The sequence below is a fragment of the Ylistrum balloti genome, unplaced genomic scaffold (genome assembly GCF_031769215.1).
Source record: "Ylistrum balloti isolate Yb309-2 unplaced genomic scaffold, AGI_CSIRO_Ybal_v1 Utg369754, whole genome shotgun sequence".
In the NCBI taxonomy this organism is placed as follows: Eukaryota; Metazoa; Mollusca; class Bivalvia; order Pectinida; family Pectinidae; genus Ylistrum; species Ylistrum balloti.
The window spans coordinates 196482-217609 of NW_026781956.1; the positions used below are offsets into that span (position 1 = coordinate 196482).

The window sequence follows — 21128 nt, forward strand, 5'->3', positions numbered from 1 at the left end:
ATGAGCTGGGCTTTGCCATTGTTAATTTTACCGATAATTTGGGATCTGTCAATGTCATTTTCTGTTATCTGAACACCCAGTTTCTCACGCACCATTTTGACGATCACAGCATCAGTTTCCGGAATCTCGACAGGCTTGAGAGGAACATTGTGAAAACGGAGGGAATTGCGCCTCCCATATTGCTCAAGCTCTTCTAGACCACACTGATTTTCCGTAACTTGACTAGAGAGAAGGGCGTTTACTTCAGTATGTTTTTTGTTTTCTTCCTCAAGGAACTCAATCCTTTCGGCCTGTGCAGTGAGCCGGTCTATCAGGGGACTTACAGCCTGCCTTACGGCGTTTTGGATTACAGAGTCGAGGTTTGGGGTAATTGCTTTAGTAACCAGAACACACAGTTGATTCATAAATTTATTGTCATTTAGTTTCGAGGTAATGATTTGGTCCAAGTTCACAGTTCTACCCTTAGATAGTTGAAGTGAAAGTCCAGTAGCCGTATCTCTCTGAGGAGTGGTGTACAGATCAGACTGGGAAAGATCAGGAAGCGAACCAACGGTACCATGCTTCATAGTCTTAGCAGCGGAGTCAACAGGACTCGAGGCTTGCTTCTTGCGTTTAACCGGACTAGTTGGCATACCGAGGATAGGGTTAACAATAGGCCAAAAATAGTCAGCACGGGCAAAGTTACGTGAACACCTGGACTCACCTGTGGACAGGTGAAAAACGTCACTATATATAATATAGCGATAATGAGTTCGGTTACATTATGCTTCAAATTTCGCAAAATAGAACAAGTTCACCACAAAGTTCACCGAGACACCAATAGAGCGTGACGTTATATAGATGTAGTGCAATATTCAGCATCAATACTTATCTGGATATGGTGTAATATCTGTATTAGCTCACTGCCGATCGGTGACACGTCAGGTCAGGTTGACCGCCATATTAGTCTGAGGTTTTCCTTTTCAAACAAGGTTAACATGGCAAATCACTGCATTTATTCAATATATATACCAATCAATAGGGAATTCAAAATACTAAATTTGTATCCATGAATTACAGCCCTTCCGTTGTTGAAGGAGTAAAAACTGTCTTTTTTATTTGACGCATATTGCCAGAACCCAGTAAGTCGCCTCATTACTACGATCCATTTTTCAGACGAGTATTTCTAAGACGGTTTTTTTACTTTTTAAACTAAGTTTATATGTGGTAGCAGTGCAATAATTAAATAAAGAAATATACCGGTCGTTAGGGAATTTAATAACCTAGAATTATGTATTTATATTTTAGCCCTTTTCCTCCTTGAATGACTTAAAACAGTCCATTTAAGTAGTCACGTACTTTCATTTCCCTATACTCGCCATGTTAAATCGAGTCGATTTCAGTCTCTTTTGGTATATTGTGACGTCACTGGTCACTTATTGGGTTTTCAGATTTTTACTCAACTGTTTCCGTGAAATCGATAATTTTGCCATTTTAACAGTCAATTTCGCTTTTATGGTTCATCTTTGAAAATTTTTATTTCTTGTAAAGTGGTCACAGTAACCTATATTTTCATATATATATAAAAAAAAAAATTTTCGCTGAAGATACCCTTTAAATACCACACAATGTTGAATATGTTTATGTTTTTTTCCTCTTTACATTTTATCTAATAATTAAAAAGATAAAAAACAAAACAAAGTTCAAGTGGTGTGATAGTTTTCTATGGAGCAGAATTAATGAAATAAAAATAAAAACCATGCAGGGTTAGCTCAGTTGGTAGAGCATAGGCTCCACGACCAGAAGGGTGCAGAGGGCCGGGTGGGTTTGAATCCCGGCAACAGCAATTTCTTTCCCGTGAAAATTCACCTCTCACCTCTGTTTCAAGTGGGAATGAAGTGGTAACCCCAAAGAAACAAACAAAACAATTTTGCTTTTACAGTCATATAAAGTCTTTATAAAATGGCCACCAAGATACATTACTGATATAATGGTTACTTTCTAAACTGGCATTAAATTCTTAAATTTTTGGGGTTTTTTTTATGTATATCATGTTAATGTTTTTTTTTCATCAAGAATATTAATACCTTATTGGAAGACTTTAAGATTTTATTTCAACTGTTTAACCATAACAGTAAACACTCATATTATCACAGACCATTCACAAAGTAAAACTTTGTAAAAGAGCAGAAACATGTCCAGATAATTTCATTTCCCTTCAGTCAATAAATATCCGAAAATGGTCAGTCCGAAATCAAGCTTGTTTATAAATGCGCACATTAACATGCGGCTTATTAGCACATGAGAGAGGATTATAAAACTTATGCTAGCAAAATTTTGAATGAAAAAAAATACTGATGTTCATTGACATATTGTACACGTGAGTCTGTGAATATTTACGCACTTTTGAGCAGACATAAATTTTTTTTTTAAAAAATGCTTTAATCTATAAGGACACCGCAGGACCTCCTCGTTAAGTTGATACTTAGACCGTCCGCACAATCGAAGCCAAGATTTGCAATTCTTTTCAAAGTTCGTCAAAATGGAAAGCTATTTTTAAAACATATGTAACTGTAGATTCATTAGCTAACTGTCGAACAGACTATATTCAGTTTTGTAAAAATAAATGTAAAAATAAATTTTGGATTGGTGTTTTAAAAGCCTGTCAAAATTTGCATGCTGCTAGTAATGGGAATATAGATAACAATGAAGTTTACTTGAAAACCCCTTTATGGTACAACAATAAAATAACTATAGACAGAAAATCAGTATTCATCAAAGACTGGTATGACAGAGGAGTTATGATAACAGATGATCTGATAAAAGATCATCATTCTGGTGGATTTTATACTTTACATGAATTCACTCAAGTATATCTGGTACAGGCTAATTTTCTTCAATATCATAGTGTTCTTTCTGCAATCAAGAAATATTACTCTAATCCTGTTTTTCCATGTACAAAAATTTTACTTCCAACTATTCCTTTACACTTAGAATTAATTTTAAGAATGTCTAAAGGTTCTAAACACTTTTATAAGATTCTTATAAAAAACAATGTAGAACCTTCAGGCCAGAAAAAATGGAATAACACTTTTAATATAAGTAATTCCACTTGGCATCAGATATTCAAACTTCCTTTTCTGATCACTAAAAATACTAAACTTCAATGGTTTCAGTGTAGAATTAATCATCATATTCTGACTACAAATTCTTTCCTGTTCAAAGCACGTCTTGTGTAATCTCCTTTGTGTATACTTTGTAATTCTGAAACCGAAACAATTATTCACACTTTATGAGAATGTCAGGAGGTCCAAAATCGCCTCGCCTGTTTTGAAAGGTTGTTAGATATTATTACTATTCCTTTTAATTTTAACAAAGAATCTTATCTCTTTGGATTTCTTACGCAAAATTTGAATAACAGTAAGATTGATAATGAAATACTTCTTATTATTAAACATTATATTTACAAAATGCGATGTCTTCATAAATCTTTGAATGTAAATGCATTAGTAAACACAATTAAGGATAACTATAATGTTCAGAAGCATACAGCGGTAAGTAAAGGTGATGCTGTTAAAGAAAGATTCAATAAGGAATGGAAAAAATAGGGAAAACTTGTTAGTCTATAATTTGTATATGTTCTATGATTATGATTAAATATAGATAGCGCCTGACATCCATGTTTATCTTATCTATTTTTCTCTCAATCCCCCTGGCCTGGAGAAATGTTGCCCCCCCCACCCCCATTTTTTTTCTCTTTCTCAATCTCGCTCTCTCTTTATTTATATATGCTCTCTCTCTCTCTCTCTCTCTCTCTCTCTCTCTCTCTCTCTCTCTCTCTCTCTCTCTCTCTCTCTCTCTCTCTCTCTCTCTCTCTCTCCTTTACTCTATATAGAATGTTTTTGAATCTATTTTGTTTTGTCTCATAGTGTGATGGTGTGTGACTTGTGTGATGGTGTGTGACTTGTGTGAATGTTTGTGTAGAACTAGAATCAAAGAAATACTACCATGATAATAAAGTCTCATTACTTATAATGTATGCAGGATGATGTATATGGCATGGATGATACATGATGAAATTGATGATGAAATTGATGATGATAATGATGTACATGACATGCATGATGATAATGATGAAGAGGGAGATGATGTACATGACATGCATGATGAGGAGGAGCATGATGATGATGATGATGATGATGATGATGATGATGATGATGTATCAGCTACTACTATTCTATAATATATATGAATGTGTGTGAAAGTTTTGTGTGGTGATGTATTGTTGTTATATGTTTCTGTAATTTTAAAAAATCTGGAAAAATACAAAAAAAAAAAGATTTGCACTTCTCATGCTTCGTCTGAGATTTGGGAAACGGTATGAACACAACACCTCCCTCTAATCGCTTTGGGTAGCGAAATCGGTGTTGCAAGTTCCCCAGCAGCAACGTTTCACCATTGTCGGAGAATGTCGGAGTAGCGAAACGTAAACACAGAGGCGAATACTACCCGCGATCTGATTGGCTAAACCGCGGTGTCAATCAAAAGCTGTCGATCGGCCAATTATTGGTGCACTGTCGGTGTCTATATTCTCGTGGTAGTAAGGGTGTAAGCTATCTCGGTCTAGTAAACACGTGGGCATAAGTAGTTTGGCTGTAGACGGTAACGGAAGGCTTACTCCCATTTCGCCTTAGTTGTCAATTTCATGGTAAAAAATTATTCCCATTTCGCCTTAGTGCCAAAACCAGGTAGGAAGGAGTCAGCTAAGGCGAAAGGGAAGCTTGTATAAACAAATTAAGGAAGCCAAGTAATTAATTTAATCATGTTTATTTAGGTATATACTAGTATTCTTTTTGCAATGTCATCAATACAAACATAATTAACATTATAGATATATAATATATATTGATACAGACAAGTATACATTTCATGCAACACAATCTTATAGTTAAGCACTATCAATCTCATCATATCAAAAGTTTCACTGCTGCGATATGCTATAATAAATAGTCCTAACATTCAAATTAAGCACTATAAATATCACAACACTGTTGAACTAGTCACTGAGTTTCAGAATGTAGAATGTCCCCATACTGGATGAAGTCTTTGGTCCCATTCAACAGATCAGTCTTTAGGTTTGCTAGACGTTCTTCCACTCCTCTGTACTTCCTTGCTTTTTTTCGTCTCTGTCCACCTGCTGCATATTGAATCATCTTCACCTCGGTAGCTGCTTGAAGTCGCTGGAACTCCTCGATTATCTTGTAGATGTTGGGATGTGCTGTCTTCACTCTCTTCTTAAGTTTATTGTGCCATCCTTCTAAGTGGTTATTGGTTCTGGGTCCTTCGGTTAGGAAGTGGTTCCATGTTGGTTGTGGATGTCGCCCTTCAATCCATGTCTCTGTGACGTAATGAGTGAGTTTCTGGCAGTCTTCTCTCTGTGGGGCATCTTCTAGGGCATGTAGCCAGTAATCTTCAACTTGGTGTAGTGGAATAAGTGGCAAAGCTGCTGCCCGGCGGAAAAGTTTCTGGACTTCGGGAAGGTTCTTGTAGTCAGTTTGAAGTCCATATTCTTGCGTCTTTTTCCAAATGGCTTTTGTGTAGTGGAACAGGCATCCTTTGAGTTCTGCTGCTGGAAATGTCTGAGTGACGGCATTACGAGAAGCACATTCGAAATCAAGGCTAACTGTGCTCGGTGAGAAGTTCAGGTTATGTCGAACGGCAATGTCTTTCAGAAGCGTGAATAATCTAATGTAGGTGTTTGTATCTCTCTTCGGCAGTAATGAGCGGAAACATAACAGCATCAACAAAAGCACGGATGGTGAAGATACTGTCAAACATCTGTGAGGCTGTATAAAAGGTTCCATCGCAGTAGACGATCTCGGCAGAGAACAGATGTACTAGGTTCTCGTCAGTAGTGAATATCAGTATTTTGTCGTTGTCTCCATCATTTGCTTGTAGAAACTGTTCTCCACTGGTGGTCTGGGTAAATTTACCTTCAAGTTGTACCTCTGGTCTGGTGTCTTCTTTCTGCTACGATAGAGTGACGACTTCTTGGCATCAATCGTTGGAAGTTTAGAGGCAATCTCTATACTCTGGGCATCCCATGGAGTTTGGATATTTCTTCATCATAGATGGCTGGTAGTGGATGAAGTTCGGTTTTAACTCTCGTTCGTACGTTGTTCATAATCTTCTTGCATTCTACTGCTGCTCGGTCTGGTAGATGATTGTGAACCTGGCCTATCTTTGTGGGTACGTCATCTCGGGTGCATAATGTAGCTTTGCAGTTTTTCTCTGTACACTTCCATGATATCCATGTGTCCCTCTTGTTGTTCTGGCGATATGTAAAGCCATTCCATACAAGATGTCTACCACCCCTGTTAGTCTCTAAAAAGTCTACATGTAGCATAACTCCTGCCATGTTGATTGTGAAACTGATACTTTAGCATACTGTCAAAGGTCTTTTATAGATAACATGTAAGCTGAGATGAGGAGTTATTCCAAGCTGAATCTCTGTAAGTCTCTGTAAGTGAATCCAAGCTGTTACTGCTAGGATGAACCGGATTCTTACGTTACGTAAGCTGAGATGAGGAGTTGTTCCAAGCTGAATCACAGTAAGGCTAGTGTTATTCCAAGCTGTTACTTCTAGGGTGAACAGATAATTCAGTCTGTAAAAATCTACTATGAATATTTTTGTATGCATATATCCCCAAGAAAAACTATCTCAAAGTATAACTAAAAATATAAGTTGCTTATAAACATACATTTCATTGAAAAACTAGGTTTTTAAAATAAGATTTGTTCCTTCTTTGAATTATAACAGAAATAAGAAATAAAATCAATATTTATTTAAATATATTGAATTGATTTAGTATTAAAATGTACATGTTCCAATACAACATGTAGTTATTTTTATTTCTTCATATATATTTTTTATATCATATATATCTTTAAATCTATGTGGCCTTTTGTCAATTATAATGAAGATTTAACTGTAGAATGAGTTATTGTTAAAATAACAACTGCTGCATGTAATTGGTTTGTTTATCTTTCTACACTTTTCCTAAATTCCCACTTTGCCTTAGCTCAATTCCCCTTTCGCCTTAGCACATTTCCACGTGTTTTATACAAAAATATGTAACTAAGGCGAAATGGGAACACACCTAACGGAACACTAGTTAGGCTGTCTGTCACGTTTTCAACAAGTAGGCGCACTGTAGGTTTTGTTGAATTATTATTTTCTGTTCCCCTATATATCTAAATTAGCTCTTTATTTTCTTTAAGTGTTACTCTTTTCCTGTATATATTTCTCAGTACAGGTTGTACGTGATCACGGGAAGTGATTGCTCAGACAAAGGCAATGTCCCTTAGCTAGAAAAGGCTATATATTTCATTTTGTATATATTTGCTCTACTAGATAATTGTTAAACTCCGTTCGGGGTGGGTATACCCATTTGGAATCGCCAGTGACGACTAAGTCGAACCATAGGCGACACGTTACATTTCTAGATTAATTGAAAAGTACGCTTAATGCAGATAGTTAAATGCAACAAATGTAACTTGAATATACTGCTACATAACAGGCAGGTGGCAACACTATGGCCAGTTACATGCGTTATTTCTAGGCAGGGCTAGTTTGTTAATACGGATTTTGATAAAAAAAATTAAGATTTTTACTTCTATAAGCCTTTTGGGTCACCAGTTTCAACACAGAACAATTCATTGTCGTCATAACATACTGTAGTATATTGATATAACGTACATTAATGACTATACTCAGTAGGAGACTGTGATCTCTTGTTTTTTTTCAAGCATTAGATATTTAAATATTTCAGATATTCTTGTATTATTGATATTATTGCATGAATTAGACACGCTAGAAAGTCTTACAGAATATGTGTCTACATGTAATTTCAGAGTAACAAGAAAGATGAAATAGAATTGTTCATCCGCATAATTACTATCGCGTAAAGTACATTATGTTTCACCCTGTCAATATTGTTCACCCAGATTTATTATTAAGCTTATGACCAGATCATCGTATTTTGCAGACTTGTTTTACATAATTAGTAATAATAGTTTTAAAGAAATAACAAAAATATAAACCACCAATCTTATGGTACATTCCTCCCTTTTAGAAAGATAAATAGTTATTTTTGTTAGTACTAATACATACCTCAATGATACAAAATAAGTGTGTTATTATTTAGGCCTACATTACAATTTTCCACCAAAACCCTCGACCTATACTTTATACGGTCTAACTATTATCGTTAGTTTAAACAATATTTTTATTCAGTAATAAGCATTTAATTACAGACAGGTACGCATAATCTTATGGGATGGGAAAACAAGCTTAAAGCTTATATTAATTCCTTTCCCATGTACATACAAAGACAAATATAAATCGGAAATGGAACACCTAACATCGACATTGGATGAAAAAGTAATATTTGGACATAACAATAAAACATATTAACTTACGTATACGCACATGTGGTGGATAGAATTACAAAATGTAATTTACAACTTAAGTAGTGGCGCCTTAATTTATTGGTATGTAAAAAAGGTTACCTTTCAAAGCTCCATTCAGATCTATGAAACAATACATAATGTACAGTTTTATAATAAGAATTAAAGGACAAAAAATATTAGGTAAAACGTTTACTAAGCTTGATATAATTTTGCACGGTCAAGAATATTTGTTCATTTTTCTGTTTAGAGTAAGTGTCGTTTCCCCATAATAGAGTTTTTTCAGTTAGAGTAATATCTAGTTGAAGTAAAGTATTTTGTCGAATTATGTTATAATTAGCACAAGACAATGAAAAATGGTGGGTACTTTCTACTAACCCGCATGAACAAAATGGACTTTCTTCCAGATTTCTTAAGTATAAATGTTGTTTGAGATTACTGCATTTAAGTCTCAATCGTGTATGTAAAATTTGAAGGTTTCTACTTCCAATATTAAAATAGTGTGGAATCATTACATTTTCTTTTTGTAAAAATCTTTTGATAATCCTGACAGACGGATTTTCGCGAATGTCGATTGGTAAAGAATTCCATAAATGTACTGAAGAATTTAAAAAAGATGTTTTATAAAACTGAGTCCTGCAATTAATTAATAGTAAATTGTTTGAATTTCTAGTATTATGTCTGTGGGTATCTGATACCTTACTTGGAATTAGACTGGATAGATAAAATGGAGTTTTCTTATGATACATTTTATGAAACTGCAAGAGTTTATGATTTTCCCGTCTTTTAGAAAGTTTTTCCCAACCCACATCTTTATACAATAAACTAACACTTGACAATTTAGTAGCACCTGTAACTATTCTTGCAGCTTCTATTTGGATGTTTTCTAAATTTTGACATAAATAATTGGGTAAATTATCCCAAACTACGTCAGAATATTCCAAAATAGGTCTGATAAAAGCAAAATATATTGTTTGGAGAGAATTCCTATCAAGTATGTTTTTTAAATTTCTTAAAACCGCTAGTCTTGGTGACACTTTCTTTAATATGTAATCAGTATGATTTTTCCATGTACCATCATCAGAAAATAACACCCCTAAATGCTTATGAGATTTTACATTAGTTACATTGACATTGTCCATAGTGATAGGATCATAAATTCCTGGTATAGTTTTTCGGCTAATTAATAAAGATTCTGTCTTGTCTGGATTAAATTTTACTAACCACTTATTTGCCCATACATGTATTTTTGAAAGATCATTATTGATGGTATTAATAGCAATCGTGGGATTTTCAACTATGATATACAAGGCTGTGTCATCAGCAAATAACTTTATTTTACAACTAATATCATTCACTATATCATTAATATATACTAAAAAGAAGAGAGGACCTAATATTGAACCTTGAGGTACACCTGCTTTGATATTTTGGGTTTCAGAGAAAATACCATTTATAACAACCCTTTGACTTCTGTCAGTTAAATAATTTTTGCACCAAGATAGCAATTTACCAGAAACGCCAGATTTTTCCAATTTATGTATAAGACCCCTGTGCCAAACCCTATCAAACGCTTTACTTATATCACAGAATACGGCAATGATTTCTTTACCCGCGTCTAAAGCCCTCCCAATATCATTTGTAATGTCTAATAATTGATTTGTTGCAGAATCCCCAGGTGTGAAGCCCGATTGACAATTTGTAAAATAATTTGTATCTCTAAAAAAATTGTAAAGATGTTTAAAAATACACCTTTCCATTAGTTTGCCAACGATACTTATCAAAGATATAGGTCTATAGTTTGAAACAACGGATTTGTCACCTTTTTTAAAAACTGGTGTAACATTAGCGACTTTCCATATAGAAGGATATATACCACAGTCGATAGATTTGTTAAACAATTTAGAAAGAATTGAAATAATAGACCCTGTCTTTGCTTCCTTAATAATTCTTGGACTCATTTTATCTGGACCAGAAGCTTTAGAAGTATCTAACTTATTTATTGCATCTTCAACATCTTGTTCAGTGATATCAATATTTTCAAGTGTATTATTAGTAGCTACATTATTTGGTAGTGTTACATTAGAGTCGTCGATAGTAGACTGGCTAATAAAGTAATTGTTAAAAAGATCTGCTTTTTGTTTACTATCACCATAATATATATCATTTTGCATTAACGTTGGTATATGAGAAGTTTTGGTTGAAAAATTTGTAAAATTGTTAATCAACTTCCACCAGTCACGTGTTGATGTAGACATACATTTTATCTTACCGGTTAACTTTAAAACATATTCATTTTTTGCTTTCCTTATAGCGTCAATACATTTATTTCTTGCCTGTCTAAATTTCTGCCAGTGATACGGATTTTGGGTACCTTTAGCTTTTCGGTGTAATCGTTTTCGATCCCTTATTAATTTTCTTACATCATTATGCATCCATAGTGGTTCATTATGCCTTATTGTTACTGTTTTATTAGGAATACATATTTTAGCAGCATCTAATATTGTGGAATTAAAAAAAATGGCAAATTCGTCAATTGATAAATTTTCAAATGGACTAATCCAGTCGATATTATTCAATCTATCCCGAAACATTTTGTAGTCACCGTTTTTATATAACCATATATGCCTTTGAATACTTGATTTCAAACTGTTACGACTAACATCTAAAAATGTATAAATAGGGCAGTGATATCTAGTCTCAGCAGGTAAAAAAGATTCTCCAACAACAACTTCCTTAATAACGCCTATATTATTTGTCATAAATATGTCTAAAAGAGAGGATGAATTTTCTGTGAAATGAGTAGGTTCATCAACAAGTTGAATAAAATTATATCGATACATTAAATCAATAATACGATTAGGGTTTGTAGCTAATTGATTTTCATTAAAATCACCTGTTATCAATATACTATCAAATTCATAATTGGCAACCATATCAATAGAATGATCAATTAAATTCCAAATTTCATTCCCAGAGTTCGGAGGTCTATAAAAGGTTCCTAGCATAATAATTTTATTGTTAAGCTGCAGTTCTATCCAAATGCATTCTAGATTATTAATTTCAAATTCCGAACGCCGGATCGCAGTAATATTTTTATTAACATACACGGCAATACCCCCACCGATTCTATCAGACCGAGATTTTACAAAAGGGTCATGAAATTTAGAAAGAAGAAGTTCGCCGGACTTTTCTGTTGTAGGTGATAACCAAGTTTCAGTAAAGGATAAGATATCATATTGATGTAGTTCACTAAAGATTAAGTCCACTTTAGGTAATAGGCTCTGAACGTTGTAGTGCACTAATGATAAATAATCTTGGTTAAGAATTGATAAATCTGAAAGGGATGAACTACCAGGACCCGGGTTACTTTCAATATCTCCACAACGTACGAGTAAATGTTGAAAATATATTAAATATACACTACCCATGCCAATCGACCAACTGTCAATAACACTTACAAAGTTCAAGTTGGGGTACGGTCCCCAAATATAGAGGGAGTAGTAAAGACAAAGGAGTAATACATAGCACACAATAATGTTCAAAACAGCATTTACATGTACATTATTAGAATATTCATTCGACTTATTTACATTACTTAAGTTTAAAGGTTTGTCTTTCATAAGCATATGAAGAAATACCATAATAGGCATCGCATTGATTTTATAAACCAAAAATAAATTGGTTGCTAAAATGATAATGAGGTCTAATTGTTTGCTCAAAGGTAACCGACTTGACCTCGCGTGATACAAACCAATAAGGACACGGTGCGAAAAACAATCAACGGGCATTATGTAATATGATATGCATAGTAGGGATATCTCCGTGTCCAAACATAGTCAGTTTGCAAAAGACGAGGTTTACGTGTTAAAAAATAGCGCCACTTCGTTACGATGTACATAGGATTTAGTCGTGAAATTACTTTACCAATATACTTAGCAAAATAGGTATCATAAGTCACCACATTGCAAAGACATAGAAAGTAACAAAATTTTAAAATGGAAATGGAAAAACTGGTATAACCAGGAGAAATAATTTGATTTGGATGAGAAATTCTGGTGAATTTGGCCTGCTACTAGTATTTACACAACATACAACAATGTTTATATATTACAAACTCTATACTTAAATTGAAAACTTTATCATCTCATGCCCGGACAGAATCCACCATACTGTACACCATGCACAAACAAGTCCCACATAATACACTCTAACATCACACCCTTGTAATCTAGTTTGCGTGCACAATACATCCATGCGCAAATGATATATTTATATTTATACTGCCTACTTTCAAGATAAACATATGTAAAAAACCAACATGATCAGATTCAAACACAAATATTTACAGGTAAGTACGTGATCATTTTATGAACGTAATTTGTAGTCTATAGAACGTGTGAAAATGCACGTTCATTTAGATTTTCAACTGTTAATAAATCATGGTAAGTAATATTGGATAGTGGAACAAATTCAATGCCATCACTCAATACAAATGAACGTCATTTTATATGAACATGTGACGTCGTTTAAATTGGTGCAGATAAATACATATTACCATTTTTCATGAAAACAATTTGTAATGAATAGAACGTGTATAAATGCACGTTAATTAAGGCTTTTACTGTTAATAAAACGAGGTAAGCCATATTGGACAATTGACTGGAAAAATGCATGTACTTGTGTATAGACACAAAACTCAACTGTGATCGGTCCGTAATACAAATAAACGTCATTTATATGAACATGTGACGTCATTTAAGTATATGCAGGTATAAGTACATGTTACCATTGTTCATCGCAATAATATGTAATGAACGTTAATTATGACATTGCCTGTTATGTAGAACAAGGTAAGCAATATTAATCACTGTGAGAATACACAAATGCATTGCGAACTCTTTGCATAAATGTACGTCATTTTGTATGAAAATGTGACGTCATTTAAGTTTATGCAGATATAAGTACATATTACCATTTTTCATGGAATTAATTTTTAATGAATGGAACGTGTACATATGCACGTTAATTTAGACATTGGCTGTTATATGTTTAAAACGAGGTAGACAATATTGAACATTGTGAGAATACACATAATCATTGCGATTCTTTATATAAATGAATGTCATTTTATATGAACAAGTGACGTCGTTTAAATTGATGCAGGTACAAGTACATATGACCATTTATCATGAAAATAAAATAATTCTTAATGAATAGAACGTGTAGAAACGGACGTTAATTAAGACTTTGATTGTTAATAGAACGAGGTAAGTAATATTGGACAATTGACTGGAAAAATATATGTACATGTGTATAGACACAAAACTCAATTGTGATCACTCAATATAAATGAACGTCATTTTATATGAACATGTGACGTCATTTAAGTTTATGCAGGCATAGGTACATATTACCATTTTGGAAATAATTAGTAATGAATATAACGTGTACAAATGCACGTTGATTTAGACATTGGCTGTTAAATAAAACGAGGTAAGTAATATTGGACACTAAAAAAATACACAAATTCATTGAAATCCCTCAATATAAATGAAAGTCAATGAAAATAATTTGTAATGAAGAGAATGTGTACAAATGCACGTTAATTTGACTGTTAATAAAACGAGGTAAGTAATATTGGATAAGTAGTAATGACTGGAAAAATGCATGTACATGTGTATATACACAAACTCAGTTGTGGTCATTCACTATAAGTGAACGTCATTTTATATGAACACGTCACGTCGTTTGAGTTTATAGGTAAGTATATTACCAATTTTTCAAGAAAGTAATTTGTAAAAAATAAAAATTGTACAAATTCACGTTGAAACATTGATTGATAATAAACGATGAGATTAATATTGGACACTGGAAAAATACGCAAATTCTTTGCGATCACTCAAGATAAATAATCATCATAGGCCATGTGAACATGTGACGTCGGTAAGTTTACAGGTAAGTATATTATCGTTTCCTTCTTAAAAGGAATTGATAATGAATAAGTGTGAACATATTCGGACTGTTGGTATAAAGAATTGATCACATGTAGGATACTCAGAAATTGACTGACATTTGAACACCTTGTGACGGAGGTTATTCGGAGGTACTGAGGACGTGGCCAAACCTACACAAATCCTTCTCCTGGAAGATCTGATGATTTCGGTCCGAATTGTCTTTAACCATCACTTTACCGTCCCATGTCCAGGTCTGGACCACTGGACTAGAAGGATTCTTCGCCAACTGACGGCAGAGAAATGCAAGTTTGTCGCGATATTTAGTAAGGTCTTCATTTACTGACACAGACTTCGTGGTAGGACACTCCCGAAATTTTTTACTTGATTTTAAAAGTGTACGTTTGGTTTCGTATGACCTTAGCCTCATAATAATCTGGCGAGGTCTGGACCTCGTTTTCGTGGGATTTCCAACACGATGCGACCTTTCAATATCATCAGCAGTTACAGGTATCCCGGCTTTTTCAATGACTTCAAGGACAAGAGCAGTGGTATTTTCGGATTGGGATTCGGGGATCCCAGAAATTCTTACCAGAGGCCTCCGGCTATATTGCTCTAAATCGTCCAGTTTAAGCCGGAGGTCTTGGTTTTCTAGCTTCACGGCGTCTAGCTCAGCCCTTAGTGGTGCTGTTTCCTTTTGTATGAGGCCAGATATTTCACTCACTACCATTTCTTTAACGGCCATAGCTATATCTCGTATGTTTTCCGGAGAGAGATTAACATTAAAGGCTTGAGTATTAGAGGAGTGGCCCAGAGGATACCCAGCAGTTTGAGGATAGAAGTTACCAGGAAGGACGTTTCCATGAGGAGTTGAGGGAGTCGATGTACCCATCGGAAGGTATAGGCCGGGTTGACTAGGGTACATAGGGTAATTGGGTGGGCTCTCTTCAGTAAGGGATCCCTGTCTGGCCTTTTTACTTTCAGGAAAAATTGGAGACGACGACGATGAAGAATTCAGAAGATGTTTATTGGAAGTTGAAGTAGTATTCATGATGGATTAACAAACGTCAAAGCATACAATATTTCAGGAACCGTTCATGCACACACTGGAAATGTAAACAAACAGGTGAGTACAGGTGTTTTACACGGCTGGGGTCAGCGAGTCTATACAGGTAAGACACAGTATATCGTGGTCAGCAGGCGTGACGGACACGAGCGTATACACGAGTATGTATGTAAAATAGTATGGCGATCTCAGGATACGATGCAATATTTGGACGAGCAATATCAGTAATTCATGTTAAATTTATAGGAGTCCAGCTATACGGATACATTCCATACTTATTATATTACCATAGTCCAGCTTATTTGGCCAATCAGCAGGCTGCAATAGTGTAGAATTTCACATTTCAGGCTGAGCGATGTTACTGGGTGTCACCAGTCCGAAGGCCGGTAACTCTTTTTCGTTTTTTTTTCGTTTTATCGTTGTGATTGTGTATGTCAGAGTACTATGATTAGACAGTATTATACTGAACTTGGCAGTATAACACCAGCCTAGACAGTTACACAACATACTAGACAGTATTATACTGAACTTGGCAGTATAACACCAACCTAGACAGTTACACAACATACTAGACAGTATTATACTGAACTTGGCAGTATAACACCAGCCTAGACAGTTTCACAACATACTAGACAGTATTATACCAAACTAGACAGTATTATACTGAACTTGGCAGTATAACATTAACCTAGACAGTTACACAGCATACTAGACAGTATTATACCAAACTAGACAGTATTATACTGAACTTGGCAGTATAACACCAACCTAGACAGTTACACAACATACTAGACAGTATTATACTGAACTTGGCAGTATAACACCAACCTAGACAGTTACACAACATACTAGACAGTATTATACTGAACTTGGCAGTATAACACCAACCTAGACAGTTACACAACATACTAGAAAGTATTGTACCAAACTAGACAGTATTATACTGAACTGGACAGCGTATGTTGTGTAACTGTCGAGGCTGGTGTTATACTCTATAGTTCGGTATAATACTGTCCAGTATGTTGTGTTACTGTCTAGGCTGGTGATATACTGTCCAGTTCGGTATAATACTGTCTAGTTTGTTATACTTCTGTCTAGTATTTTATGCTACTGTCTAGTATGTTGTGTTACTGTCTAGGCTGGTGTTATACTGTCCAGTTCGGTATAATACTGTCTAGTTCAGTATAATACTGTCTAGTATGTTATGCTATTGTCTAGTATATGATGTTACTGTCTAGGCATAGCATAACATACTAGTCAGTATTATACCGAGGTGGACAGTATAACACCAGCCTCGACAGTAGTACAACATACTAGACAGTAGCATAACATACTAGACAGTATTATACCGAAGTGGACAGTATAACACCAGCCTAGACAGGAGCACAACGTCCTTTATAGCATTATACCGAACTTGACAGTATAACACCAACCTCGATAGTAGTACAACATACTAGACAGTAGCATAACATACTAGACAGTATAATAAACATACTAGACAGTATAACAACAAGCTAAACAATATATCAACATACTAGACAGTAATACAATATCCTAGATAGTATATAAATATACTAGACATTATAACAACATACTAGATAATATAACAGTATACTGGACAATAGAACAACATACTAGACAATATAATTCTATACTAGACAATATAACAACATACTAGAGAGTATTACAACATACTAGAGAGTATTACATTATACTAGACAATATAACAACATACTAGACAATATAACAACATACTAGAGAGTATTACATTATACTAGACAATATAACAACATACTAGAGAGTATTACATTATACTAGACAATATAACAACATACTAGAGAGTATTACATTATACTAGACAATATAACAACATACTAGACAGTATAACAACATATTAGAGAGTATAACATTATACTGGACAATATAACAACATACTAGAGAGTATTACATTATACTAGACAATATAACATTATACTAGACAATATAACAACATACTAGACAGTTTAACAACATACTAGACTGTTTAACAACATACTAGACAGTATTACATTATACTAGACAATATAACAACATACTAGAGAGTATAACATTATACTAGACAGTATAACAACATACTAGAGAGTATTACATTATACTAGACAATATAACAACATACTAGAGAGTATTACATTATACTAGACAATATAACAACATACTAGAGAGTATTACATTATACTAGACAATATAACAACATACTAGACAGTATAACAACATATTAGAGAGTATAACATTATACTGGACAATATAACAACATACTAGACAATATAACAACATATTAGAGAGTATAACAACATACTAGACAGTGTAACATTATACTAGACAATATAACAACATATTAGAGAGTATAACATTATACTAGACAATATAACAACATACTAGAGAGTATAACATTATACTAGACAATCTAACAACATACTAGACAGTATAACATTATACTAGACAGTATAGCATTATACTAGACAATATAACAACATACTAGACAGTATAACAACATACTAGACAGTATAACATTATACTAGACAATGTAACATTATACTAGACAATATAACAACATACTAGACAATATAACAACATACTAGACAGTATAACATTATACTTGACAATATAACATTATACTAGACAATATAACAACATACTAGACAGTATGACAACACCCTATAGACAGTGTAACAATATACTAGATGGGACACCAGCATATAGACAGTGTAACAATATACTAGATGGGACACCAGCCTATAGACAGTGTAACAATATACTAGATGGGACACCAGCCTTCACAGTGTAACGCAGACTACATAGTATATAAATATTCAAGAGAGTGTAACAACAGACTGAACAGTTGACGCAACTCTTAATGTAATAACGGCGCTAATGTAATGATTGTTATATTAAGCGTTGCGACCGTTATGCTTAATGTAATAAACTTATCTTTATTACATTAAGAGTTGCAATTGTTACGCTTAGAGTAATACAAAATAAATCATTACACTAAGCGTTGTGGTTGTATTTAAATGACCGCTAATGTAACAATTTTTATACTGTTACGGAAGTACACTGCGTGTCGATTACAAGACAATATAGCAATACAGTGAAACCTGTCTAATCCGACACCATGGGGGAGTGACATTTTTGGTCGGATTAGACAGGGTGTCGGAAAAGTCAGGTATTGTTGTCGACTTCACTTTGTACACAAAAATACATGCTACCGCCCGTAGATACGTTAAGCAACTTCAACTCACAGTTTTCTTGAAATTGACTGTTGTACTGTTCTTTCCGTTTTAATATGTCGGAGACAGTCGCACGGCCGATACCATATTTTACGCTGAGTTCCTTTTGAGAAACTTAAGGTAATTTCTCGGAGTCTGCAATTAACTGAATTTTTTTTTCCAAAGTTAAATCAGTCCGATGCCTCTTTGGTAATGGACTACTTGTATCCGTTAAAAGTCTTTTTTTTACACGATGGTGAATATGTCATGGTAAATTTCAACGTCCGTAGACAACTTTATAATAATGGTATATGTTCCCGTCAAGGTTTGGAGGGGCCGGGGTGTCGGTAGCCGAACGGTCTGGGTCGTTGCGCCCCGTGATCGTTGTAGCCTATCACCTCCCAGGTTTTTAGTTCGAAACCCGTTCAGAGAAGATGATAATTTTAGGGATTTCCTTTCCTTGTGGTCGAAATTTGGCAGTTACTTATTGGAGGTCGGTGGTTCTATACAGATATTCTAGGGTCTTCCTCTGCAACTTAAACTGGCATATCCGTAAATGACCTTCAATGTGTTGATCGGACAATCAACCAATTAATTCTCCTCGTCAATACTGACCGGTATACTGACTCCAGGCCGTTAAGTTCCTCGCTCCTTGCAGTATTATTGTTTTAAGGGGGGAAGCTTCAAATGCCATTTTAAACGTCTTTGATATGACACGGCTGACGGGTATCATCATAATGTGTATGCATACAAAAAGGGAGGTAACTGGCATTTTAGCCACATGCAAGGTTTGTTGACATTCTAATCATTAATCTAATCATAACTGAAACTACGGACAGACGGATGTACGGACGCCGGTACTTTTGTTTTCCGATGATAGTTTCAGTTATGATTAGATTAATGATTAGAATGTCAACAAACCTTGCATGTGGCTAAAATGCCAGTTACCTCACTGTCTGGATGGACAGACGGACAGGGTGATTCCTATAGGGCTTCTGCATCTCGATGTGGGGCCCTAATAATACCCAAAATGACATGACAATACAAAACAGGAGACTAAATATGTCCACTTCATTTCGGACTTTATTACACTAAGAACCTTCTTAAATTTGTCAATAGTACAGTTTCGGCGCTTAATGTAATAAAAAAAATATTATTACATTAAACGTAACAGTTGCCCCGCTTAATGTAATAAAAATAACTTTATTACATTAAGCGTAGCCGTTGCAACGCTTATTGTAATAATTATTACATTAAGCGCCATTATTACATTAAGAGTTGCATCAACAGTGTAACATCAAACTAAACCTTACATACTAAACGGCTTAACACCTTTAGAGAGTCCGTGAAAACTAGGGGTGCAAGACTTGAATTTAGCAATTTTGGGGGGGATTTTTGTACCTTCATCCAGGGTCAAAGAAAACCCTGTGTATCATTTTGAGTGTCTATTTATACTAGAAATCCCAGTCCAAACCCTAACCCTGGTTGCTTGCTTATAAAACTGTATTGTCTATGCCGCGGTTACATACGACCGAGTAATCACTCAATCGGCTTTCTCTCTGAGTTGGAACTTCAGTTTGCTATTCGGTAGTGTCAACTCTTTGGTCTCAGCTTGATATTTTAGAGGTTTTTTTATGATATTGATAGCTTGACATCGAGCTTGATATTTTGAGATCGTACACAAGTTTTAGCTTGAACTCGGTCTCATGTATATTTGTTATACAGTGGCCTGAGTACTTGGTACAACGTATAGGTCACATTTTATTTTTAACCCAGTCGCTTCGGAGGGGCGGGAACTTGGGAACAATGGACAGGAACCAGGAGTAGCGGGGAGGGAACAGGGAGATAAGGGTTCGGGAATCGAAAATATGATTTGAGTTTTTCATTGTCAGTTATGAAACGGACGTGACTAAAGTGTATTTCTAAGTAATTACATTAAATATACTTCAAAATTATTCAGTTGTGCGAAATAACTAAAAGAACAAAGAATCGCCAGATGTCAAAACAATATGTCAGCTTAGATGGTAGCACATCCCCACACCCAATTAGATTTTTCTACCGCGAAAAGTGTTTTTTCCGTCGTAGTTATACGTTAAAAGAAGAGAATTTATAACATGTCAGGCAAGCACTGCAATTATCGACAATTTGTTTTATTGTTCTTAAGGAAGGAGAATGATAATAATCCACAAGTGAATCAGCTTAGCCCCAGGTTCTCGCTATTGGCTCATGAAAATGCAAACAGGTGGCAACCTTGTTCGATTTGAGATTTTTTTCTGTGACAAATGATGGAGGTACTAGTCAGTAACACTTGACGCTAGACCAGTGCCGGAAGACCATTTTAATAAATAGATAAGGATAAACATACCTTGGAAGTGGCTTCCGCTGTATGTAAGAGACCCGCAACTTAACTTTACT

General features: G+C 34.7%; 1 protein-coding gene across 1 annotated transcript; it reads right to left on the reverse strand.

Moving 5' to 3' along the window:
• Positions 1-5039: 5039 nt before the first annotated feature.
• LOC132543355 (uncharacterized) lies at positions 5040-5843 on the reverse strand. The gene has a single exon (XM_060206847.1). The coding sequence runs from the start codon at positions 5841-5843 to the stop codon at positions 5040-5042; it is 804 nt and encodes a 267-aa protein (XP_060062830.1).
• Positions 5844-21128: the final 15285 nt, after the last annotated feature.